Source organism: Equus caballus, chromosome X (genome assembly GCF_041296265.1).
Source record: "Equus caballus isolate H_3958 breed thoroughbred chromosome X, TB-T2T, whole genome shotgun sequence".
Lineage (NCBI taxonomy): Eukaryota > Metazoa > Chordata > Mammalia > Perissodactyla > Equidae > Equus > Equus caballus.
Genome location: NC_091715.1, coordinates 36,636,854 through 36,663,283, shown reverse-complemented (window position 1 = coordinate 36,663,283; position 26,430 = coordinate 36,636,854). Strand labels below are relative to the sequence as shown.

The following is a 26,430-nucleotide window of genomic DNA, read 5'->3' as shown; positions in this document are numbered from 1 at the left end:
GTTTCCTCAGAGGCCTCAGTCTTTTCTACCCGGGATACTTTGCTATTAGTCTTTGAGGTTGTGTTGGACGCTTATATACAACCTCATTTCATCCTTAAAATAACCCTGCAAGGCAGACTCATTAGTTAGCCCGAGGTCACAGAGCTAATTAAGGGTAGAGCTGGGATTCAGATAGTCTGTTTGATTCTGAATCTGATATTCTCTCTTTTAAAACTTAAATGAAATTGCAACTATGAAATTTTTAAATAAACCAAAATGTGTAGAAACTGAAAGATACCATATACCCGCTACCCAGAATTTGCAAATGTTAACATTTTTCTACATTTTCTTTTTATCTCTCTTTTGAAAAAATAAATAAGAAGTGGATTTACAGCTAAAGCTTCCTCTTTCGACATCTCTTTCCCTTACCGGTATCAAGATGTATATATAATCCCTATGCTTAATTTTTTTCCACATATATATGTATATAGATCTCAAACTAGAGAGATTATTATATATGTATCCATATGTTATTATATGTGTCCATAAACAATTTATTATATTGTTTTGTACATTTAAAAATGTACATAGTGGTACATTTCTGTATGTTGGCACTTTCTGTATGGTGTCCTTTGCCATATGGAAGTGTATCTATCCTTTTGAGACTTGCTGTTTTCAATCACCTTGTGATCTTGAGATATTTCTGTGTCAATACTGTAGATCTAGTTTGTTTATTCTCATTGTTTTATAGTATTCCATTTTATGAATAAATAGAGTTTATTAGTTTCTTACTTATTGAATTAGTTTCCTGTGGCTTCTGTAACAAATTACCACAAACTAGGTGGCTTAAAACAACACAAATTGATTCTTTCATGGTTCTGGAGGCTGGAAGTCCCCAGTTAGTATCACTGGGCCAAAATCAAGGTATTGGCAGGGTCATGCTACTTCTGGAGGTTCTGTGGGAGAGTCTGATCCTTGCTTCTTCTGGTGCCTGCTGGCATGGCTTGTGGCCACATTACTCCAGTCTCTGCTTCTGCCTTCACATCACCTCCTCCTACTTTGTGTGTTTGTATATGTGTGTGCACGCGCGCACACACAAGAAAATTTACAAATTCCAGAGATTAGCACCTAATATCTTTGGGGGTAATTCTTCAGTCTCCTATGCTTATAAACAGCTATTTTGCTATTACAAACAGCTGCAAGGGAATGTCCTTGTACACATCTCTGTGAATACATGCTAGTTTCTCTACAAGTAGAATTGCCGGGCTATAGGCTGTGAGTACTTTCAACTTTACTAAAGATTGTTAAATTATTCTTCAAAGTGGAAGCATCAATTTATATTTTTATACTTTGCATATTGCCCATTTTTCTGTTGGGATTTAAGTCTTATTACTTTGTTCTTGATACATTTTGGATGTTAGTCCTCTGTTGGTTATGTGTGTTGCAGATACATTCTCTGTCTGGGCTTCTCTTTGCACTTTCTCTATGGTGTCTTTTGCCATATGGAAGTTTAAATTTTTAATTGTAAATGAATTTGTCTACATTTTTCATTTATGGTTTGTGAATTTTGCATCCTCTTTAAGAAATTATAAATACCATATGAATTGCCAGTTGTTCCAGCACCACACATTGAGTCAGTCTGTCCTTTTCCCAATGGTTTGTATTGACACATCTGACATATTTCATGGTCCCATATCCATATGAATCAGTTTCTAAGTGCTCTATTTTGGTAAATTTCTCTACTTGTCTCTCCTTGGGCCGGTACCACTTGTTTTAATTTGTTACTCTAGCATCATAATAAGTCGTGATATATAGCATGGTTCTAATTTTTCTTCTTCTGACTATTCCTAGGCCTTTAATTTTCCATATCAATTTTATGACCACTTTTTCTAGCTCTTTAAAAAGTCAGATTGGATTTTGACTGAAGTTGTGTTGAATTTATAGATTAATTGGGGGGCAGAATTGCTGTTACTATGAAATAGAGATTTCCCATCTGTGAATATGGTATATTTTATTTTATAATATTGTATAGTTTTGTTGTTGTTGCAATTATTGCCTTTTTACTTCAAAATTATATTTTCTAATTGGCTGTTGCTGGTGTATATGAATGCTATTGATTTTTATATATTGTTTTTTTGTATGTTGATCTCATTTTCTCTTTTGAGTTCTCAGAGTCTAGATTCTTTTGGATTTTCTTTTGGTCCATGTCATATAAACTGTAAATAATGACAGACTTGCTTCTTCCCTTTTAATCCTTAGAGATTTTTTCTATTTTTCTTATTGTATTGGCTAGGAGTTGCAATTTAATATATAAGTAGTAATAACAGGTATCCTTATCTTTTTCCTGACTTAAAAAGAGATATTTCTAATATCTCACCACTAATTACTTTGCTTATCGTAGGTTTTTGGTAGCTGCAGATGTTTTATTTAGGATTTCCACATCTTTGTTCATAAAGGAAACAGGCCTATACTTTTTCTTACTCATACCGTCTTTGTTCATTTTAGATATCAGTGTTTTGTAGTAGCTTCATAAAATAAGTTGTAGAACATTCACTCTGTTTCTTAGAGCAGTTTGTAAAAGGTAGGTATTATCAGTTCTCTGAAGGTTTGTAGAAGTTGCCTGTAAACCGTATAGCCCTTCCTTTTTTCTGGGGGTAGATTTTTTACTAATAATTCACTTCCTCTAAGGATAATGCATCTTATTCAATATTTCTATTTCTTCTTGAGCTGGTTTTAAGAATTATATTTTCTAGAAACTATTCCATTTTATCTAATTTTAAAAGTTTATCACCTTTTTAGTCCTATTACGGTTGATTTCCGCCTTGTCTCTTTTGTAAAATCAGTTTTACTAAAGTTGTTTATTTGATTAGTTTTAAAAAGAACCAGATTTTAATTTGACCCTCTTTTTTTAAACTTTGTTTTCTATTTCATTAATTCCTACTCTTGTTTTTATTATGTCCTTCTTTCTATTTTCTCTGTGTTTATTTTCTAACTTCTTAAGTTGGACATTTGTTGCGCTGATCATCAGTCTTTATTTTCTAAGAAATGCACTTCAGGCTTTCATTTGCCTTCTAAGTACTAGTTTGGCTTTAGTGTGCTTAGTGTTCATTGACCTTCATATGTGAATATTTCCTAATATTATTATAATCTCTTTTTTGGCTGATTAATTGTTTGTTTTTAAATTTCCAAGTGTGTATGATGTTAGCTTTCTTTTACTTCTTGATTTCTCTTTTTATTACATTTAGTTAGAGAATATGGTTTTCATGATACTAATTCTTTGATATTTATTGAGACTTGCTTTGTAACTCTGGGAATAATCTCTTATTTTCTGAAATGGATTTATTTTTCTCTTACTTTTGGAGTTTAACTGGGTAAATAAATCTAGATTTATAGTTTTTTTTTCTTTGACCTTTTGAGGATATTATTCTGTTGTCTTCTGCCCTCCATCATGGTTGTTAGTAAGTTTCTTGTTAATATAATTGTTGTTCCTCTGTAGTTGTATGCCTGTTTTCCCTTTGATTGCCTCTCTCTTTGTTTTTGATGTTCTGCAGTTTCTATGCAATGTATCTTGGGACTATTTGTAATTCTTCAATTTGAGAATTATTCTGAGCAATTATCTCTTCAAATATCTTCTCTTGTTCATTCTCTGTGTTTTCCTTCTCAAACTCTCAATCTGTTCTCTTTGTCTCTTAACTTCTTGTCAGGCTTTTCCCTCTTCTCCATGTCTTTTAACCTTTCATTCATTCTCTTGATTTATGTTTCATTCTGTGCTGCATTCTTGGAAGTTTCCTTAAATCCATCATTTAGTTCATTGATTCAATGGCTGTACTTTCCAATTCCTTAAGTGCTACTTTAAAAAAAAATATTTTTGTTGATTTCCATGGCATCTTATTCTTTTCTTATGGTTTCTCTATATTTTATCTTTTTAATAGTTTTAAACATAATGATTTCATAGTCCATTACTGATTTTTGTTCTATTGCCCCAAATTCATAAGGTACTAATCCTTCTGTTGTATCTGCTGGTTCTTAGTCATGGTGGATTATTTCCTTTTATGTTTTTTAAGCTCATCTTAAACTGGGCTTTCTTCCCCACTGCAGTGTTCCTTTGCTGATTGGGTTGGTCCTTCAGAGTAGTTGTTTTGTTCTGTTTAAACACTTTTATTTTGAACTAATTGTAGACCTATAGAAAGTGTCCAAAATAGTACAGAGAGTTCCCATATACCCCTCTCCCAGCTTCTCCTAATGTTAGCATCTTACTGTAGTGCAATTATCAAAACTGGGAAATTAATATTGGGACAATAATGTAAACTAAACACATTATTTAAATTTCACCAATTTTTTCATTAATGTCCTTTTTCTGTCCCAGGATCCTATCCAGGATCCCACATTGCATTTAGTTGTTGTTTCTTCATAGTCATCTGCAGTCTGTAACAATTCCTCAGTCTTCTCTTGTCTTTTATGACCTTGATACTTCTGAAGAGTATTGTTCACTTATTTTATAGAATGTCTCTCAATTTGGATTTGTCTGGTGTCTTCTCCTAGTTGGACTGAGTTTATGCATTTTTGGCAAGAATACTGCAGAAATGATGCGTCCTTCTTAGTGCAGCATATCCAGGGTTTCATGATATCAGTATGTCTTACTACTGGTGATACTGACCTTGATGACTTGTTTCAGGTGGTGTCTGCCAAATTTCTCCATTGTCAAGTTACTGTCTTTCCTTTTGTAGTACATAAATACCTTGAGAGAAAGACTTTGAGACTATGCAAATTCTGCTTTTCCTCAAACTTTTGCCCACTAGTTTTAGCATCCAGCAGTAGAACTTTCAGAGTAGTTTTGATTTTGCCTCTCCAGGCCAGCTTATAAACTGGACCTAATTTCATCTCAATTTTGATGTTAATTTATTGCCTTGGAGCTTTTCACAGTAAGTGGGTAAAATAAATTTGTACTCCAAATTCTTATTAGGCAGAATATTGACTTTGAGTCCTATCAGATAGCTTATTATTTTTTTTACTCAGAGACTCAGCAGAGAAAAGGTCCATTGTCATTTCTCTTGGCCAATGAGTAGAGTTTATTAATCTTTCTTTCACTTTAATTGCAGCCTTTTACAGTTCTAGCTTTGTGCACAGGTTTCATGTGTAGGAGTTCCAAATTGCTACCCTCCTTGGCCAGAGGCCTTGTCTCTTGTGCCTGAGTGAGCAGTAAAGTCCAAGCTCTTACCTGTTAATAGTGTTTGATTCCCACCTCCCCTAAAGTGCCACCCTATTAGCTTGTACACCTTCCTTTCTGGCTGTCATCTCCCTTTTTGCCTTGGTACCTGGGACATTTTCTCCCCTTTTTTGCAAGCTCAGCCAGGAGTTTGAGTTTTAATTGCTGCCTTGTCTACCATTTTGCCACACACAATTTCTCTACCGTTCCATATGGACTCTCTAAAATTACACTGGAGAAAATACTGACTAGACACTTTATTATTAGGGAATGTCACATTATTATTAATACTTATGCTGAAATGGATTTGGCTTTGCTCATATAGGCCTAGTTAAAATCAGCTCCACTATTTAAAAATCTTAATAACTCTCAGGCTTTTCTCTTTCTATTTTTGAAGCATATCCATTCTTATAGCCTTGAGTTTTATGGGATGCTAGAAAAAATTCTTGGCATTTTAGAATAAATAAACCATATAATGTTGTGCCAAAACAGATAGACTATTTCTTATGTTTCTAAAGAGTGGAAAAAGGACCAACTCTCTTTCTGAGGTTTTATATATACATATATATTTATACTGTGCTTCTTTTATTTCTTTTTCCATGATTATATTCTTGTGGGAGTGGGTAAATCATTAACAGTGAAACTACTATTTCATCCAAAATACAATGTTCTAATGGTCTCTCTTCTAAATGAAGTTTCTATGAATAAATCAAGGCAGCTATGTAGCCATCTAGTTGGTAACAAATGATCAGGTTAGTGCCACCCATGCTTTCTTCTTTAATTAGAGTCCAAATTTTGTTTTTAAAAAATGAGAACAGTAACTAAATGCTAATTTTCTGTTCCTCGGAGGGAGAATTATGATGTAAAATGAGAGCGTACTACAGAGCAGGAGGGGAATGACACTTGGGCCACCATAAGGCAGGCCCTACCTGGATGTTTTTCATTTAAGTAAATTTTACAACCCAAAGTACTGCATGTGGAAGGCGTGCCTCATAGTGAAGTGTTTAATCATGTATGTTTATCATTCATTCAATAAACATATATTAGGCACCTACTCTGTGCCACATCCCATGGTGGGTGATGGAGGTTCAGAGATGAATGAGCTGCTTTGGAGAATGCCAGCCTCATCTCTGAACCATCATCACCTACCATGGAACCTGGCAGTGCTGTCTCTGGGCTGCCCAATCTGTGTCATTCTCTTCCCATACCATTTTGGAAGGGGTCTCTCTTTTGCTGTTCAGCTTTCTCCTACCCCTGAAGACATGGTCCAGATTACATTTCTTCTCTTAAGATGTTCCTGACTGCCCCAGCTCACATTGATCCGTGTCTCTTTGATCTCATTGCATTTATGGCTGGTGCTACTCAGCACATTATTTTGTTCCCTCATGCGTGTTAGTGGAAGAATAAATGAATAAATGAACACATGAACAAAGGCAGTGCCCTTTGTGTGGATTCAATTTTCACTCACTTAGTAGTTAGGATCCTATTGAAAAGGAATTCCTAGACTGATTTTGGCCTTTCTTGAAGGACAGTTTATTCTACCACATACTAATAATTATGATAGCTAATGCTTATATGCTGCTTACCATGCGACAGCTGCTGTACTAAATGCTTTCTATATATTAACTCATTTAATTCTCACAGCAGTCCTAAAAAGTGGGTACTGTTATTATTCCCCTTTTGCAGATGAGGAAACTGAGGCACAGAGAGGTTAAGGAACCTACCCAAGATCATATATGATGTTACAGAGCTGGGATTTGCACCAGGCAGTCTAATAGTTTCACCATGAGTTAAGATTTAGAGTAAAACTAGCTAAGTTTGACTCCTCATTCTGCCCTCCTAATGCCTTAGGTTCTTCATCTGTGAAATGAGAATAATTAAGGAGATTTCTGGAGGGATTAAGTGAGTTAATATATGCTAAACACAAGGCCAGTAAATGCCCAGTAACATTAGTTCCATTCACTTCCCCTCACCACTAGCCACATAGAACTTAAACTTTCTGGGTCTAGAAAGCATGTGTGGGCCCCTGAATGGCCCAGCAGATGTCTCCACCAACTCTGAGATCTTTGCTAATCGAAATCTTTTTCCTTGACTTGGCCCTTCCAGAAAGGCTCTCTTCTGGAATGGGGGCAGTTGGGGTGGGATTAAAAAACTTCCTGGGTATATACCCCTTCAGTTTTTCTTCTCACTATTATATGTGGTTTTATACTTATTTATATTTTGCCTTGTTTCAGAAATGTATTTAAGGTGAGTTACTAAGATGCAAGGAATTCTATAATATGACGTGGATATATAAAAAAGAAAAATGAGAGAAAAAAATAAAAGGAGGAAAGAACCATAGATCCAGGGTGAAGTTGACACACAGAGTGTATTTACAGACTCAGAAGTCCTGGGCATTTACTAGAGGTCAGCCACAGATGGGCTCTGAACTTCCTAGAGGTCAGCACGAAATAGGAGACTGCAAGCATAAAGCAACAATAAGCCAGTTCCTTAGGAGAAGGAATCCTAATGCTGAGCCCAAGAAAGACATTCTTCACTGGCTACTCACAGAGAAGACCCTCTGGTAGCTGTATGGTGTTCTCAGAAGCATACCCACAGAATATCCCGGGACATGAGCTCCAGGTGGCTGTTTCTGATAGCATTCCACAGAACTAAACAATAGCATCCCACCAGACTACTATTCAGTCAAAGCAATTCTGCTAAGGGCATCATGTGTCATGGCTCATAATGAGGTCTAGCTTAACCTGGAGTATGAAGATCCCTCTTGCTAACCTCTGGATGAAAAAGGAGAGGAGAGTGCAAGAAGGTATGGCCTGGGAGAGTGGGTCAATCATCTATTGCCACACTTTTGCTATATAATAAATGACCTCAAAATCTCAGTGTCATGCAAAATAAGCACTTATTTAGTTCACATATCTGTGGGTTGTCAGGGATTCGGTTGATCTGGGCTGTGCCCGTGTGGGGCAGCTCTGTTCCACATGTCTCTCATTCTCCTCCGGGGAGCAGTGGGCTAACCTGGGTATGCCATTCTCATGGTGATAGCAAAAGTGCAGTCAGGGAGTGAGAAACATGGAAGACCTCTTGAGGCCTAGGCTCAGAGCTGCACACGTTGACTTCCACATCATTGTATTGGCCAAAGCAAGTTCTGTGGCTGACTTCGTTGTCAAGAAGCAGGAAAGAAATTGTGCCCATTTAGAAGGTGGAACGACAAAGTCACGTGGAAAAGGGTGCAGATATGGGGGCAGGGGTGAAGAAATGAGGGTAGTGATACATCCCACAGAAGGGATGGAAACAACTGTAGGAAAAATTCCCTGGCCCCTGAGGCATCGAGCCCCTCCCGCTCCTTCCCCATTCTGGTTGTACCTGCTGCCACGATGCAGGTTAATTCAGCCTGCAGGAGTCTTGGGCATGAAGTAGCTGTGGCTAGTTGCTACAAATCAGCTCTGGGCAAACTGGACCCTGGGAATGACCATTGTGTGGCCTGGGAGGGACTGTGCCCAGCACCTTGCTGGAGTGGCTCCCTCCTGCCCAGAGTGGGGGAGCATGGCCCCTGAAGTGGCAGGGAAGTAAGGTTTGTGACCGACAACCAGCTTCCCCATTTTGTTTCATCTTAATTGATTCATGCTCATTTTTCCTTTATGTTTTATAAGCAGAAATGTCAAACTCTTAATAGATGAGCATATTTACTTTATTTTTGGTTTAGAGCCACTTATGTTTTATAGATGAGGATATCAGCATATGGATTTCTTGTATTACTTTTGAAACTGCTATATTTAGGCCTGATATTCTGTGGCTTCATTACATAATTTAAGCACAGGGTGTTTAAAAGAAGGAGCCAGGAACAAGTTCTCATTATATTATCTGGATTGAAAATGATTTCTCACTGACATTGCAAAGTTTAAAAGTTCTAGCCACTATCAAAATGTAGTTGGGTCGATTGTCTAGGTTGTGTCTGTGACTTCTGATTCAGATAAGTGATTTAGTCCTTATCTGTATCGTCCTCTCCCAAGCTGGGAATTCTTCATAAAAGACCAAAACAAATCCAAAAATAGACTGTGACAATAAAATGTAAGAAATTTTCCTACTTCATATTCTGATAAGGAAGTGAATCATTGTATTCATTGATGGACTTAAGTTTCTTCCTTTTCTGATTTATTTCCTGGCATAGGAGACCAGTTGCCTTAATGACAATCTGTCGGTTGAGCATAGGCCAAAGAGTCTACCTTGGGACTTCTCTGTGATTAAGTGGTCCTGGGGCAGGGCCACTGTAAGGGTGGTGTAGATTGTGCCCTGCACAACTCTAGGGACACCAAGATGGAGAGCCTCTTTTGGAGTCCCTCTATCAGTGGTTGGGGTATTGGGACAAAGCTCCCAGCTTTTATTCTGCCACTTACCCTCTTTCCATGTTGACTGGGAACATTTATTGAGGATAGATATGATTGGCCCCCTCCTCTCTTTAACTGCCCCCCCCCCCATACATACACACATGTCCCATCTGTGACAGAGCCTGAGGAATTTGGTGAAGCCCAGCACACAGCAATGCCCAGACTGCTCTAGAGACCTTTTTGTAAGCTTGCACAAACAGAGAAAAACTCAACCATGCAATATAGGAGAATCCATGCAGATTCTGACAGTGATTTATTGTATGAAAAATTGGTTTTTATTTGTTTTTAGAAACTAGTTATGTTATGGTCATAACCAGATGTATGATGGTCTCAGCCAGGGCAGGCCATTTTAAGAAGCAAACGGACCAAAATAGGGAAAAAGTTATATTAAAATGTACAAAACACATTTTTTGAATTAAAATTTAAAGAGGAGACACTAATAGAAGACCGGACGCTGTAGACGACTCAGTAGTAAATCAGAGAGCTATCTTTAGAACACCCCAAACAGAGTAAAACAAGGAAGGGATTAAACTGATGAGAAAGAAGAGAGCGAAAATGGAGATAGAGAGGGAACTGAGCAAATGGAAGCAAAGTAATAATCAAAGATAATTGTACTATAGAAATCCTTTTCAAAGCTAAAAAAAAAGTATCTGGAAATTGAGAGATTTCACTCTGTTCCAGCAAAATATATGAAAAAAAATGTAAAGGTCATATATAAGGAAAGAATCTTACAAGGAGCATCCAAACAAAACATGCATGAAACAAAGCTTCAAGACAGCACCAACCACAGCAGAACCAATGACCTAAAAACTGAAGAGATACGGCCTCAGGTAATGCAAGGAGACAATGGATAAAATCTTCAGTGTTTTGAGGGTAAACAAATTGGGGACAAGTTGTTTTTTTTTTTAGTGGAGACAATAGAAATGTTTTTAAATCTTTAGGAAAACAAAATATAATATAGTTTCTTTAATAAATTACTCAAATAATACATTACCTTAATACATTACTCCAGAACATGAAGAGAAAACCAAAATCAGGAACTCAAGGGAGACATCTTATCTTAAAAAATTGGAACAGGGGGCCGGCCCCGTGGCCAAGTGGTTAGGTTCGCGCGCTCCGCTGCAGGTGGCCCAGTGTTTCGTTGGTTCGAATCCTGGGCGCGGACATGGCACCACTCATTCAGCCACGCTGAGGTGGTGTCCCACATGCCACAACTAGAAGGACCCACAACTAAGAATATACAACTATGTATTGGGGGGCTTTGGGGAGAAAAAGGAAAAAAATAAAATCTTTTTTAAAAAATTGGAACGGTATTGAACGCTAAAACAGGTTTCATACACACACACACACACACACACACACACACACACACACACACACAAAGTTATACTTGTGAATCCAAAGATAAAACATTATTTCAAAAGGTGAATGACATTGTTAGAAAAATTGAAAAGGAAGATGACATGGTTTATGCCACAGGTAAAATAATTAAGACTCAGAAAAGAGAGTGGGGAAACTAAGGGCTGAATACTTCATATTGCATCTTCAGAATAAAATCATATTTCATCTTTATCTTTGAAATTTAGGTAGATAGAAGTTTAAAATACTTTAGAGCAATTTCTACTTAACCAAGATAGAATTCCAGATAGAATTGCAGAACCTAATGATCATTTCACAATGTATATGTATATCAAATCATCATGTTGAACATATTAAATATATGCAATTTTGTTTGTCAGTTTTCTTCAGTAAAGCTGGGGGAAAAAAGAAATTCTTGGGAGTGAGACTAGAGACTGAGGTGGTGAGGAGATCCATTGTATAACTTTTTATACTTTTTGAATTTGTACCATGATGTATTAGTTTTATAATTATATATATATAATATATATATAATTTTAAGTTTTATAATTAGCTTTATAATTTTAAAACCTATTATTAAGAGAAAAAAATAAAGACAAGCATAGTGCATGGTGTTCCTTTTTAGAAAAAAATTGCAGAACCTAAGAGCAAACCTAGTATAGTCTTTACTGCAAAAGAAAAGTAGCAATAGAAGGTAGTAGTGAGAATACATGAAAAACTGAAAACACAAAACAAGGTGATGAAAAAAAAAAAAACTCCTAGGAGAAATCTTGACCATAAATCGCCTCTGGAACCCTTAGGACACATTCTCCCTGCTCGAGGTCTGCGTGTGATCACCTCTCTTTTACTTTCCCATTTAATCCTTGAGCTCCCATGGGCCGTATTGTCAGGAATTCCTCTTGAGGAATGATCAGTATATTCCTTTTAAGACCTCTTTCCTTCCCCTTCTCCCTTAGTTGTCCAGGAACCCCAGGGACACTTACTTTGTCCAAGGAGGGTCAGAACACTGTCAAATGCCACTGCTGTGGTTCCTTGCTGTGGGAGACTGGTTCTGCTGGGCTGATGGATGCCACCAGGATGACTTAGCTGGGCAGAAGGTCAACAGCTGGGTTTTGCTGTTCAGTTGGGAGAGACATGAACATGTTTATAAGCTGAAGGGAAGGGACCAATAGGGACCAAGAATTCAAAGGCATAGATGCCAGGCTGGACAGTTGATGGATCAGTGAGCAGTTAAGGATGAAGAAGCAGTTAAGGATGTGTCAAGGCCTAGTTATGCCTTTTCCCATTACCCACAATGGATGTTTCAAACTTTCTCTTAAGCTCCCTAACCTCACCATTTTCCTCCTACTCAGAGCAGAAGCCCTCGTCTCCAGGTTAATAGAGAATGTAAAGATCCCAAATACAAACGTGCCCCACGCCCCTGGATCCACAACTTTGCTGCCCTCCTTTCTCATCTCAGTAGAAAAGGTATCCTCCCTGCTGTCCAAAACTAGTTTCCATGATGGCCCTGTCCCCCAGACACTCAACAAGAGGCCTGGGGCCCATCCTTGGCCAAGCACATCCAACCCTAGTTGATGCCTCTTGGCTCCATCCTCTTGCCCCATTCCCACTGCCCCAGCAGCCCTCACTGGCGTGCCTACCCTCACATTGCTTCCTCAGTGCTCTGACATCCAGCTCTCTGTTCATATTGCTCTCTTGCTTGACATTCTTCAAGAGATTTCCTTCACCTGCAGAAGAAAATCCAAATGGCCCCATGTGTGCCTTTCATGATTGGGCCCCACCTGCCAACTCTCTAACTTGTCTCTTGCTCTGCTTCCCTATGTTCTACTCATCTTGAGAACCCTGACCATCTGGGTTCAAATCTGGACTCCACCACTTACTAGCTGTGTGCCCTTGGGCAACTTGCTGAAGCTCTTTGGGCCTTAGTTCCTCTTTTGTAAAATGGGAATAATCAAAGTTTCTACTTAAAGGGTTTTTGTGAGGATTAAATGAATTCATGCACGTGAAGCAATTAAATCAATGTTGGGCATACACTAAACACTTGATAAATATTAGCTTTTGTTATTAATACTTTGTACAACTCCTCAGATGTACCATCCTCTTGCTCTCCTTGAATCTTTGAGAATATAGTTATTTCTCCCGTTCCTCTTAACCTCCTTCCCCTCCCCTCCCCTCCCTACTTCTCTGACTGGCACATTGTCTTTCATCCTCAAGGTCTGTTCCACTACCACCTCTGCTGTGAAGCCTTCTTGGATTTCCCCCTACATGCATACACATGCCAGACTGGATGAGGAGTACTTTCTCTGAGCTTCTGGACATATTTATTGCAGCCCTTTTTCTACTTTGTTGACTTGGCTTTCCTCTTGGTCTGTGATTAACTCTAGGGTGCAGGCATTGAGGGCTGGGGACTGAACCTAATCTATTCCTCTGTTATTCTCCATCAGTTGGTGTAGCCTGACATGGAATAAGTACTCAATTAGTGTTTGTTGAATGAATCAATGAATGGATACATAGGAAAGAGACACATGCAGACAGAACACAATAGAAGAAATATAAAAATTCTTAGCAAGTAAGAGATGTTCAAGTTTATTAGTAACCAAATCATTATTAATTAAAATAAGACATCATTTTTACCTGTTGAATTAGGAAACACTTTCAAAAATGATAATATCCATTGCTGTGGGCTCTTGTACATTGTTGGTGGGAGGGTAAAAGCAACTTAACACCATGTGTCAAGATCCTTTCAAATGTCCTTTTCTCTTGCCCACCTAATTATACTTCTGGGACACTATCCGAAGGAAATAATTTTAAATACAAATGTTTATGCAGAAAGATGTTCATTATAACATTATTTATAAAGAAATTTGAAAAAAGCCCACGAAATATCCAATTACAGAAGTATGGTTTAGCATTTTGGTTTCAGAAGAATATGTGATAACATGGAAATTTGTATTAGTTAAATGAAAAAAGAAAACTATAAAATATACTCACAACCATTAAGAAAAAAAAGACAATTAAATACCTATGCTTAGAAAAGAGACTGCAAAGAAGTATACCAGAATGTTTACTTGGTTATATTTGGGTGGTAGGAGTATGTATGGTTTTTCTTCTTTTTTTTCTTGTTCTTTACATATTGTCCAAATTCTCTATAATTAGAAATGTGTTCCTTTTATAATGGAGTAAAGCCAATAAATTTTAAATTTTAAAGTGTGTGTTCAGAAAGAATTAAGAATCTGATTATATTTTGTTTGATATGTTTCTATATGAGTAAGTCTTGAATTACTGAGTTGACTGTAAGCCCCTGGAGGGCGCAGACCTGGTCTTGTGTTCATCCCATTGTGTGATCAGTAAATACCTGTGGGCTTATATGGGGTTGCCCTCCATGTAAGGCCCCCTGATTGTCACAGGACTCAGCATGGCCTCTAAACCATCTGGCAACCAGTGAGAAAAAGTCAAAAACAAAAAACCAAACAAGTGGAATTTGCTTGGAGATAAACAGTCCCTGAACACAGGATGGGTGTTAATGAAAAGAAAGGTGGTAGAAAAGGAATAACTTTGCTTGTAGATGTAATGAATATTCATTTCTTTCTGCCCACTTGCAAGTTAAGCACCATCATCCAGACTTCCATTTGCTGTTACCAAAAAATCTTGACATGATTTGAAAAACAAAAAACACTGTTGTTGTAGCTTGTTTAAATGCATATTGTATCAAATTGTAGAAGAATTATAGATGAGCGTTTTAAAGGGCTTCTAAAATTGTACCTCTATGAAGAATATTTTTAATAATAAACAACAATTGCTCTTAACTGCATGAGAATATCTCATTTTGTTTGGCTACACTTAAATAGCCTCAAAGTTGAGTTTACCAACACATGCTGAATTTCAAACTAAATAAATCAGAATTACCATGTACATCCACTACGTGTCAAAACAGGAAAAACCATAGTATTTGATGTGAAATGAAGATTAGAGCAGCAATAGAGAGAAAACTAGTAGCTGCTTACATTTATTTGGAATAAGAAAACAGGGTCAATGATTTTCAGTGCAGATGTACTTCTCTTCGAGCAAATATAGAAAAAAGTCAATTTACAAAGCAGATGAATTTGGCAGTAATTATTTATACTGGCAAAAAGTTTTTTAGTTTCCAAAGGACTTATTTCAGGGTTCAGTGTGCTTGCTTGTCATTAAGAACTTGACAAAATTAGAGGAATTTAAAGCTAAGGTATTAGGCCATTAATTGCCATTGCCAATTAAAAATGACCAAAATGAAGAGAGAGTATCTTTATATGTAATAGAGAGTGAAAAGGGCCATCTAATTTGATTTCTAAGAATTAAGCATTTGTGCCACTTCTCGAATATATCCATTATGCAAAGGAAGGCACACCTGGAGTTTATTACTTTATCACTTCAAACTTAATCCTGAATATGACTATTTAAAACAGATATACCATTTTCCTTTTATATTCTGCAGATAAATTCTATGATTTCAGAGTCATCAAAAACACTTCACATTTTTCCAAGATAAACTTGCGTAAGAGAAGTAACTCTTCCAGTTTAATACAACTTGAAACTATTTCTACTGTGGGATGATGAGAATAATAAAAATTGCTATCATTTATTGAGTGTTCATAATTCTAGGCACCATACTAAATGCTTTTCATATCTTGCTAACTTAACCCTCATTTTTCATTTATTCAGCAAACTATTATAGAGTGCTTACTATGTGCCAGGGCTATTTAAGGTGTTGGGATTCAACAGTGAGCAAAATAGACAGCCCTGCCCTTTGTGGAACTCACATTCTAGTAGATATCCCTCTAAGAGAGGGATAGACAATATACGGAATAAGAAAGTAAATGATATACTAGGTTGAAGTATGATGAATGCCACTGAGGAAAAGAAAGCAGAGAAGGGGTTAGGGAATGCCAGACTTGTAGGGGAGGGGTCACATTTTTAAAAAGGATGGTCAGAGAAGACCTCACGGAAAATATGACACCCAAGCAGATGAGAAGATATTCTACAGGAGGTGAAGGACCAAACTATGTCATCGTCGTGAAGAGCATTCCAGGTAAAGGTAATAGCAAGCGCAAAAGCCCTGAAGTTGGAACATGTCTAGTTTGTTTGAGGAAGAGCAAGGAGTTCAGTATGGCGGGTACAGGGGGAAAGAGAGGGGACAAGATCCGTGAGATAGCAGGAGAAGGGACATAACACATCGGGCCTGGTAGGTCATCATCAGGCTTTCAGGTTCTACTTCAAGAGAGATGGCAAGCCCTGAGAGGGTTTTAAACAGACACATGACGTGGTCTGACTTACATTTTAACAGGATCATCCTGGCTCCTATGGTAAAGTAAAATTCTGTGAAGTAAGTGGTCTTGTCCAATTTCAGAGATGAGGAACAGAGGCTCAGAGAAGTTAAGTAATTTACCAAAGTTCCCACTTGTTCGCAACTTAGTGGAGCTGAAATTTTAATCCAGGTCTGTGTAATTCAAAAGCTCACACTTCTCCCACTAAACACCACCACCTCCCAGTTGCAAACAGGTTTGTGACCCAGGCTGGAGTAGATGATTTTCTTATAGTCTGTGGTGACCTCTTTGTTTCCTTTTCTCTGGAGTTCCTTGGCTTCTCTGGTGAGGCCACCATGTCTCACAACTCCAGGGGACACCATTTATACCATAAGCCTATAAATGTACTCCCTGGAGGTGGGCAGTGCCCAGCCAAAGTGTCCATGTGTAATGGCCTTGTTCTCCAGTGAGGTCGAAGAGCTTTGTAAATGGTTTTGAACTAGGATTAGGCTGGTAGCAAAATCTATTTAGTCAGACATTTGTGTTGGCCCCACTTTAATGTATCTTTCCGTGTCTCCTTCCTCTGACACATATTCTACCAGGTGTCTCTGCCACCCTCTGCTGTCTGGCACCACACTAGTCCAACAGTGTGCTAGGTTGGGGAGTAAGTGATGGTAAAACAGGATTTTCTGTTCTGTTTGGGCAGCTTAGGCCCACAAGTATAACAGAAAGCCTGGGGTGGGGGGTATAGGATATGAACAGGTATGCCTGGCTTCTGATCAGAGGAAGTGAAATACATTTTATTTGATGAATATCAAATTGAAGGAAATGATAAAGGGTGCTACCTAATTGTCATCAAAATTGCAGCTTAGTTTAATTTAGACTCAACCAGATTTTCTTGTAAGCCTTGGAACCCAGGGCTTAGACTCTTGAGCCCTTGTTTACATTGAAACTAATTTTTTTAGTTTGTTTGAAAGATATTCCTTCACCATTACTTGACTGGGTGACTTTTATGGAATTATGTCTTGTAAAACTGTTTAGCATTTCATGTTGCAGAATTCTGCATAGTTACCTCGATACCATAGAGCAGTTTGGTTTGTTTTTTTTTTCCGTCGTATGGCTTTAATTACAGAAACTGGGAGAAAATTATGGCGGTGTCCCTTATAAGATTAACTAAGTAATACTGTGATGATCTGTATAAAATATTAGTGCCAGGAACGTAGTGCAATATCAGGTAAAGACGAAGGTTACTCTCCATTTGAATCTTTAAGATTAGCAACAGTAATCGCAGAACACCAGATCAATACAATTAAAGCTACTTTTTAAAATGTATTTTTATTTCCTTTAAATGATTGAGCAGTAAGTACCAAGATTGGACTTTGCTCTCAGATCTTATTTTAGGTTCACTTTGCGGGTTTAGGTGAGGAAGGGCTATGCTTGGTGGAAGTTCGACCTTTGTTTTTGTGGCTACCGCTGGCAAAAACGGAGTGTGTAGAAAACAGTCTGGTGAGTCCTCAGTAGGCTAAACACAGAATTGCTGTATGACTCAGCAATTCTGCTTCTGGGTGTATATGCCCAAAGAGTTGAAAACAAGCATTCAAACAAAAACATGTACATGAATGTTCATAACAGCTTTATTCACAGTAGCCAAAAGGTAGAAATGATCCAAATGTTCATCAGTGCATGAATGGATAAGCGAAATGTGGTACATTCATACAATAGAATATTCTTCAGCTTTAAAAAGTAATGAAGTACTGATACATGCTACAACATGGATGAACATGAAGACATTATGCTAAGCAAGAGAAGCCAGACACAAAAGACCACATACTGTATGATTCCATTTATATGAAATATCCAGAATTGGCACATCTGCAGAGGTAGAAAGCAGATTAGTGGCTGTCTGGTGGGGAGAGGGCTCAGAGGAAGAAGAGAAGTGGAGTGACTGCTTCTTTGGGGAGGTGAAAATGTTTGGGAACTAGAGAGAGGTGGCAGTTACACAACATTGTGAATGTACTAAATGCCACTAATGGTAAATTTTATGTTATGTGTATTTTACCACAATAAAAAAAAAGTGGAGTGTGCTATTTTTGAAAAGATTCCTCATTCTTTGTGAAGCCTATTAAAGTTTGACAGGGTGGGGTGAGTCCTAAAGAAGGGGCACATGGCAAATGTGGGGCAAAGTGGCAGTAGTCACTTGAGGTCCGCAGGACAAGGCTCGCACCTCCTGGTTGGGATTCCCAGGACCTGCCTTGTGTGGGCGCAGTGGCCACAAGGGCCACACTGGCAGCTGCTCCAGGGTCCCTGGTGTCCTGCATGACTGAGGGCATTTTTAAGTCTGGGGCAGCTTGTTTGAAACTCTCATAAAGACATGGAAAGTGGAATACTGAGCTGTTTAAAACCCAAGCCTACAGAAACCCAGCAGATAGAAATTTTAACTGCAGTGAGGTCAGGATAATTTCAGTTTATCCAGTGAAAAGGAAAATAAACTTTTATGACCTGGTGGTGCTAGAATAAGTTTAGTTAAAGGTGCATGGAAAGTTTCTAGTTATTGCTGCACACGTTCTTTTCCCTTGTCCTTGGGAGTGTGCCACTGTTCCTCTTCACACTGTTTTCTACCCTCAAAAGGAAAAAGCTTTCAAATGACTTTTTCTCTGACAATGAAAGTAATACTTGATTATTACAAAAATTCATAAAAAGCAAAATTTTGTATATAGTCATTTACCCCATAACGACATTTCAGTCAATGATGGACTGCACATTTAATGGTGGTCCCATAAAGTCGGTACCATATAGCCTAGGTGTGTAGTAGGCTATACCATCTAGGTTTGTGTAAGTACACTCTATGATGTTTGCACATTGACGAAATCGCCTAATGACACATTTCTCAGAACATATCTCCATCTTTAAGTGACACATGCGGGGCTGGCCCGGTGGTGCAGCGGTTAAGTGCATGCATTCCGCTTCAGTGGCCCGGGGTTCGCCAGTTCGGATCTTGGGTACGGACATGGTACCGCTTGGCATGCCATGCTGTGGTAGTGTCCCACATATAAAGTAGAGGAAGATGGGCATGGATGTTAGCTCAGGGCCAGCCTTCCTCAGCAAAAAAAGAGGAGGATTGGCAGAAGTTAGCTCAGGGCTAATCTTCCTCAAAAAAAAAAAAAGTGACACATGCCTGTATAAAGAAATCTCAGCAATCAGGGATAATACTATAGATGTTTGGCAGGTATCCTTCCAGCCTTTATGTCTATGAATAGATATGTACTGATATCTTGCATTTCACTGGGATCATACTACATTTATCAACATAGTGTGGACCTCTTTCATACCAACAAGTACCAATGAACAGCATGCTTTTCATGCATACTATTCCATTTCAGCATACTATTCCATTTTATGTGTGTCATTACTGATTATTCCATGACTACTATTCTAAATGAGCTGAGGACCTTCCTTGGGTTGGTTCCCCTGTAGTCACTTAACCCTCTGTCAGAGATGATTGGTGACTCAGGGTTTCTGAAATTATTTTCTCATATTTACTTATGCTTATCGGTGATAGCCCTCAAAGCAGAGGTCATGGACGGTAAAGGGAGTAGAGGTCTGTAAAAAATCAGCTCAAAACCCGCTGCCTTTGGGAAGCTTTTGCTGACTGAGCCCCGCTCCCTCTGGTGACTCTGTCTTCTGTGTCCCAATGGAAGAGGGTCAGAGTAGTATGCAGGAACATGGGCTTTGGAGCCAGACCACGGAGGTTTGCATTCTGACTTTCATGACTTGGGCTATATTACTTAACATTTCTGTTCCTCAGTGTTCTCATCTGTAAAATAGGGATGATAATAGTACCTATGATCCATGCCAAAAGTACTTGGAAGCACAGGACCTGGCGCCTAGCTAATGCTCAGCAAATGGTGAGGGTTGTTATTATTATTCAGTTCATTCAAGTGGCTCCCCCAGTTTGTGGCTGTGAGAGCTCATCTGTGTGCTTGGACAGCCCAAGTAGATTATAGACTCTGAAAAGTTCAGATGCCAAAACACTTTATAGTCTTTTCTGCACAGTGAGCCCCCAGCCAATATTACCGATTGATTGTCTGACCCAAACTGACTAGATGCAGTTGTGGGGTCCTTTTGGTTTAATTTAACCTTCATTTCCCATTAAAAAAAAAAAAACAAAAGCAAAACAAAACAAAATAAAAACCCTGAAACCCTGAGAAGTAGATATAGGTGAAATTCGCTTCCTTCAGATCGGTCAGTAACTTAGCTGTGGGCTTTCCTACACTCTGTCTAATGATGATCTTGACTGGGGGAACCTAGAATTCTTAAATGATAGTGATAATGGCAGGAAACATATAAAAGAACTAAAAGCCATTATTCTCAAAGACCAGTTTAAAACAGAAGAGCAAATAAAACCTCGTATTCCCTCGTTTATTCGGGATTCTTCAGAACTGAAATACTTCTGGTAAGTAGATTTTCTAGACGTTGGAAGCTTATTCATTTAACCACCATAACAGTTTGCATTTTATCCATTTTGTTGTCATTCTTTCTAATGCATGCTGCATGATTTGTAGCTTTCATATAGAGAATATATTGAAAACAACTCAGCCAATTTGTTAGGCTTTGAATCCTCATTTTTTTAATGTTATGTTAATATGTCGTTGTCGTTTGTTTTTTAGCTCTGCCAAATAATCTCAACGCCATTTGCCTTCTAAAGACTCAGACAACTGTACCCTCACACAGCTCTTTTCACTTTTAACTTTTTCTCTCATGTTTTTCTCACTGGCTTGGTGTGTCAGTTTTTACTTTTTACTACAAAAATGTACATAATTGCTTTCCCCATCTCCAAAACACCTTTCTAATTTACTGATTTATAAATTTGATACCCTGGGAAACTAGAACTCCAAGTCTATTACTATTTTGTGTAAAGTAAGATTAATAGGCATTGAATGAAAACATGTATTTAGTGACAGGCCTTTTGACCATTTAAGGACTTTAAAAATTTGCTTCCTGGTTGCAGGCTGTTATCTGGTAGAAGTTTGACTCTGGGCAAAAAGCCATTTTATTTATAAGCTACAGTGCTTATGGTTTCCCATTCTAGCGCTGGTACTTTCCTGCTGCTCATAAGTTAAGCAGAGAAATTAGGAAAAATAATCACCTATCCTCTGTGTAGTTGGTAAAAGCTTTATAAAATGGGATTTAGATACTTTTAATAGAAATAGAGGTAAAATATTCTTAGATATAATTTCATGAGTGTTTTTCTGTTTTCTTTACAGAGATATACTGATGACTCTAACTGTTGGGGAGCTCACAGACCATGAACTTATAACCATTGCGCGTCACTACCACGTGCCCGAGGACGCTTATGAAGATGTGAATGTCCTAATTGCACTGGCCCATGAACGGTTCAAGAGAAATACTTTTGAGAATTTCGAAAGACTCATTGCTAACTGTGTATACCAAGATCGAGAAAAGTAAGCTTTTATTTTGTTGATTCTAATAAATCATTTAAGTTTCTGTGAACCTGAGTAATGAAAGAATTGATATTTTATCAAAAAGGGCCAAAAGAAAATTGACATGTCTGATCGTACTCCACTATTTAGCAAAGCCATCTTAAATCATTTTTGGAGAGTATCTAGATACAAATATTTCATACTGATGGTGAGCTTTGTTTGTTGATGGAATAGGGGAGGCCCTGTATTTTCAAAAGAACAGGATGCCCCTTTGCATTTTCTTTTAGTTGGTTTCTAGAAGCTTTCAATGAAACATAGTAAATCAAGATGTTAGAAGGTTTAATTCTGAGGTGTCTCTCCTTCTTACATTATTTAAGTGATAACTGAGATTTATAAATGTGACTTTTATAATGAACAGAAAGGGAATTTGCAAGTAAACTTGCTACAAATTTCTTTGAAATTATTTCTTCTTGAAAATAATGAAGCTCAGCATAATCTATTTCTAATACATTTATCACGTTTGTATTGAGTTTTATTAAGTCAGTCATAAAAAAACCTGGAGCCTCATATGTTTGGGTGTTCATCTTCCCCACAGGCTTGATATAGTGGGGAGAGATACTCATCTGGAATTAGAAGATCTTAGTTCTAACTCTAGCTTCTAATTTTGTTACTACACACTACTGCAGTCTCTCTGCCCCATGACCGCTTCCCTCATCTCCAAACCTGAAGTCTGCACGCAAGTGGCCATCTGCACACCCTAAATATCTTTGAAGGTCTCATAGTTTATCTTCATAATGAACATGATTTTTTTCCTAATTCATAATACATCCTTATTAGGTTTTTATAAAGATGGCATTTTTTTCTTGACTCTCTAAGCTTCCCTGAGCCTCTTGGAGGATGTGTGGTCTGAGCTTTGCAAGACCCAGACCCTACCTTCCACCCTGGTGGTACCCCTTTCCCAGAGTGAGAAGCGTGACCTTCCTCCGCTAAAGGAACACCTCTTGGGAATAATGGGGTTGCTTAATCAGACAGCTCTGAGGTTCTTCCAGATCCAACAAGCTTTGATTCTGGACATAAACATTCTCTCATCATTTTATAACCTCATTGCGAAGAAAGGAGCCCACTTTCCTTCCTGTTGGTTCTAATTTTGCCTGGTGCCTGGAAGAACATTGGCTGAGTGAGAACACTGGACAAGCATTTCTGTGCCCTCTGCAGGCTGGGGAAAATGACTACTGGGCTACTCTGGAGAAAGCATCTGACAAAATTGAGGTGACTGTTAAGGCCCCAGCTGGGGCTTCTAGGCTATAACGTTTGGGTCCAAGGAAAAGACTAGAAAAACACCCTCAAGTCATATAATACTTGTGTTGGAGGCTGTAGTTGCCTGTCAAATTAGGAGATGTTTTCAAATATCAGAATCGTTTTTGACTAGTGGTCAAGAATGCGGATCGATTACTTAGAGCAACACTCATGGCTGCAGCCTTAATAGGCTGTACTATCACCAACCAAGAATCTGAATCTTGATGGAAAGGCCTTTGTAAGGACAGAATCTGTTGACTTCTGAAATGGAAAAAGTGAAATGCAATATGATGGGTTTTTGTTACTGTGAATTCCAATACCAATTTTCACATTTATTTCCATGTGCACGTTTTTAGGACACATCTATGTTTTCTTTCCTATAGCATGTAATTAGCTACTTGAGAGACACGAAGTGTATAAAAGGCCATTTACTTTGTTTTAATGCAGTAAAAAAGTATTACCCACCAAAGACATCAGAAGGCTGTGCAAGTCCTCCAGGTTACCTTTGACTCACGATCTGCTGGTATCCTTACTGTCCAAGTAAGTGAGAACTCTACCCTTCATTGTGATTGTCCTGCATATTTTTGTTTTGGGGGCTATTCCTGGTTTTACATTTACCTTTAATTCCCCTTGATTTACCTTTGATTGTCTTATTGATGACATACCTCCATTTAAGTATTACAAAAGGAAAACTTAGCCACGATTTTGATTGTTAGACTATTATGAGTTATTATTTTATCTTTTTGACCTTAAGACACCCTAACACACACGCAGGTTCTGGGACAAAATGAAAATGCACAACTTCATTGGTTGTGAGGGTGTTAGATGTAAAACTCATGACAGGTTTTTCAAAGCAGTAGTCCCTGATGGCTAAAGACATGCCATAAGAGGACCTAGTGTTACCAGCACAGGGCTCTATCTTGCTAGAGCACCAGATGTAAAGCATAGAGATGATGATGTTGCAAAAGGAAAGTATGGTGAACTGCTTTCCAAAACACATCACTTCTCCTGTTAGACCTGACTTTTGACTCCCTGGCACCACCCTCCTACCCATATAGACTCTGATTATCTTTTATGCTTCCTATGGCATTACTCCAACCCCTCCTCTGACTTACTTATCTCGATAATTCTGACATTTTGGGCTGTGATCTAGGCATTGTTATCATTGCTTTGAATACATTACTTCATTTACTTTGTGAGAACAACTTGGTGAGATCAGAACTATTATCCTCCTATCTTACATGAGGATGCTGAGGTTTAGAGAGATGAGGTATTTTGCCCAAAGTCACGTAGTCTGGAAGAAGGAGAGCTGTGACTTAACCCCGGAACCTTTCAAATGCACATCTCCTGCTTCTAACCATTTTGAATTATTGTGTTCACATATCCAGTAGATTAAAATGCCTTGACAGTTCTACCTCCTTCCTGCTGCTTGCATCCACTCTTTCCTCTCTGTTCCTACTATCTTCACTCTTGTTCTGACCCACATTTGTTCTTGACTATTGCAGGGCCTCCATGTTGGTGTTTCCTCCACCAGTCTCTAAATTTTTAAATCTGTCTTTCATACAACAGCTAAGTACCTTCTAAGAGTAAAAATGTCATAGTGTCACTCTTCTACTCACAAACCTTCTGTACCATGTCTTTGTTCTCTAAGGAAAGAACAACTCCTTAGCTTTGAACTTCTTCTCACCTTTCTCCATCATGGGATTTAGGGTTGTCAGTTGGAGCATTGTTCTCAAGCAGAGGCTAGAGTAGAGAGTCCTCCTCTGAGGTGAAAGGAGAAACCAAAGGAATAGATAAAACTAAATCCCATGTGGGAGAACTAGGGTCCAAGGTGTCAGGAGGGTAATCAAGAAGAGGGCCAATCCAGATGGATGTGTGTATGCATTTGATTGACCTGGGGTTATTTTCTAGACTATCAGGTCTATTTGCTTTTATTTGCAGGCATCAGTGTGAGGGATAAGTAGGTCATCCGATGTAAAGGACCTGAGATGAAATGCGCAGGTCTAGGAGTCAGGTTTCTCCACAGTTACCACATTCCCAAAGCTCCCCTTCCCATTCTGGGTAGTCCAGCCAAATGGGCCATTTAGCATTTCACACATATACCACCTGCCCTCCCACTTTTTTGCCTTTTCTCTTTCTATTTCTTCAGTAGGAAATAGCTTTCAATTTTCTCTACCTGCTGAAAGCTTGCTCTTCCTTTAAGAGCCATTTCAAATAGCACCATATCCATGAAGCCCTCTTGGATTTGCTTGGCTCGCAGTGATTATCTCCTCCTACGGATTCTCACAATACTATTTACGTTTCTCTTTTTGTCCCTTACCTTGCTTGTAATGAAGATTTGTGACTTGACGTTTGATCCATTCAGATGCAGAGACTTGCTTTTAACCTGTTTCATTTACCACCTGTGAACGATCAGTGTACATCTTGACAATTTTACCTCTACCTCCTCTCTTATATTCTTTGAATCAACTTGCTAGCTGTGTGATCTTGTGCAAGATTTTTGACCTGCCTGAAACCCAGATTCCTTACCTCTAGAATCAGATAACAATACCTACTTCCTAGTGGTTCCGAGGATGAATTGACATAATGTCAGTAAAGCACAGCACCTGTTACTAAGTATTGATTGGGGACTAGGAGAGAAGTTTAAGTCAGGGACCATAGACTACACACTCTGACTTAGAAATGAACTGGAAGAAACCTGTGTCTTTCTACATAGAGGAAGCCTTGTTTTTAAACAGTTGAATCTGAACGCCTTCCACACATTAAGCTGTCTTCTAGTCAGGAAACTGCAGATGTTTATTAGATTATCTTTCCATGGCCTTGAGGATGAGTTGTCCTGGAAAGTCCAGTAATGTGGGAGCCTGGCCTCTGGAAGACCTAGATGTTTCTTATCCAATACTGAGGCCACCAAGTCATCATCCTCTCATTCTCTCAGCAGACTGTTTTGTCTTTGCCTTTACAATTTGACATTAAAGGCAGAAAGACTATTCCACAACTTGCTTCGGAGTCATCTCAGCCTCTGAACACATCCGCCTCCGAGCCCAGCTTAGCTTTGAGGAGGTCATCCCTCTGAGCCACTAAGCAGACCATGTTCAGTCTAACTTTGCCTCTAATTGTGCAGTGACCCTTCTCTACACTCAGGGGAAACTTCAGACTAATCAGATTAGAAAATGTCTCATTCCCATTCCCCTCTCCCTCCAATATGCCCTGCCACGATTTGGGTCACATGCTTGGTGTTTTGCATCATCTCCGCAGATTCCTTTCAAAGACTGCCCTAATTCCTAGTGGGCCCATCAGCCTGCAGCTTACATTTATATTCTGCATTCTTATTGTTCCCCACAGACTCCACAGGGCTTTCCAGAGCCTTGACCAGACTCTCTTTCTGCACAGCCCTCCTGTGGCACGCTAAGCCAGAGCCCTTCTGACGTCTACAGTCTCCCGTGGGAGGCAGGCATGGAGTTTGTTGATTTGGTTCAGTGCACATT

The 26,430-nt window shown here is 38.6% G+C and overlaps 1 protein-coding gene across 1 annotated transcript in view; it reads left to right on the top strand.

Annotated features, from left to right (window-relative positions):
- The window catches only part of EFHC2 (EF-hand domain containing 2), a 178,472-nt gene that overhangs the window by 119,288 nt on the left and 32,754 nt on the right, over window positions 1–26,430 (top strand). Inside the window, exons 12-13 of the mRNA XM_005614086.4 lie at window positions 21,473–21,670; window positions 23,393–23,485. Coding sequence (XP_005614143.3) covers window positions 21,473–21,670; window positions 23,393–23,485 — 291 coding nt within the window. The remainder of the gene's footprint in view (window positions 1–21,472; window positions 21,671–23,392; window positions 23,486–26,430) is intronic.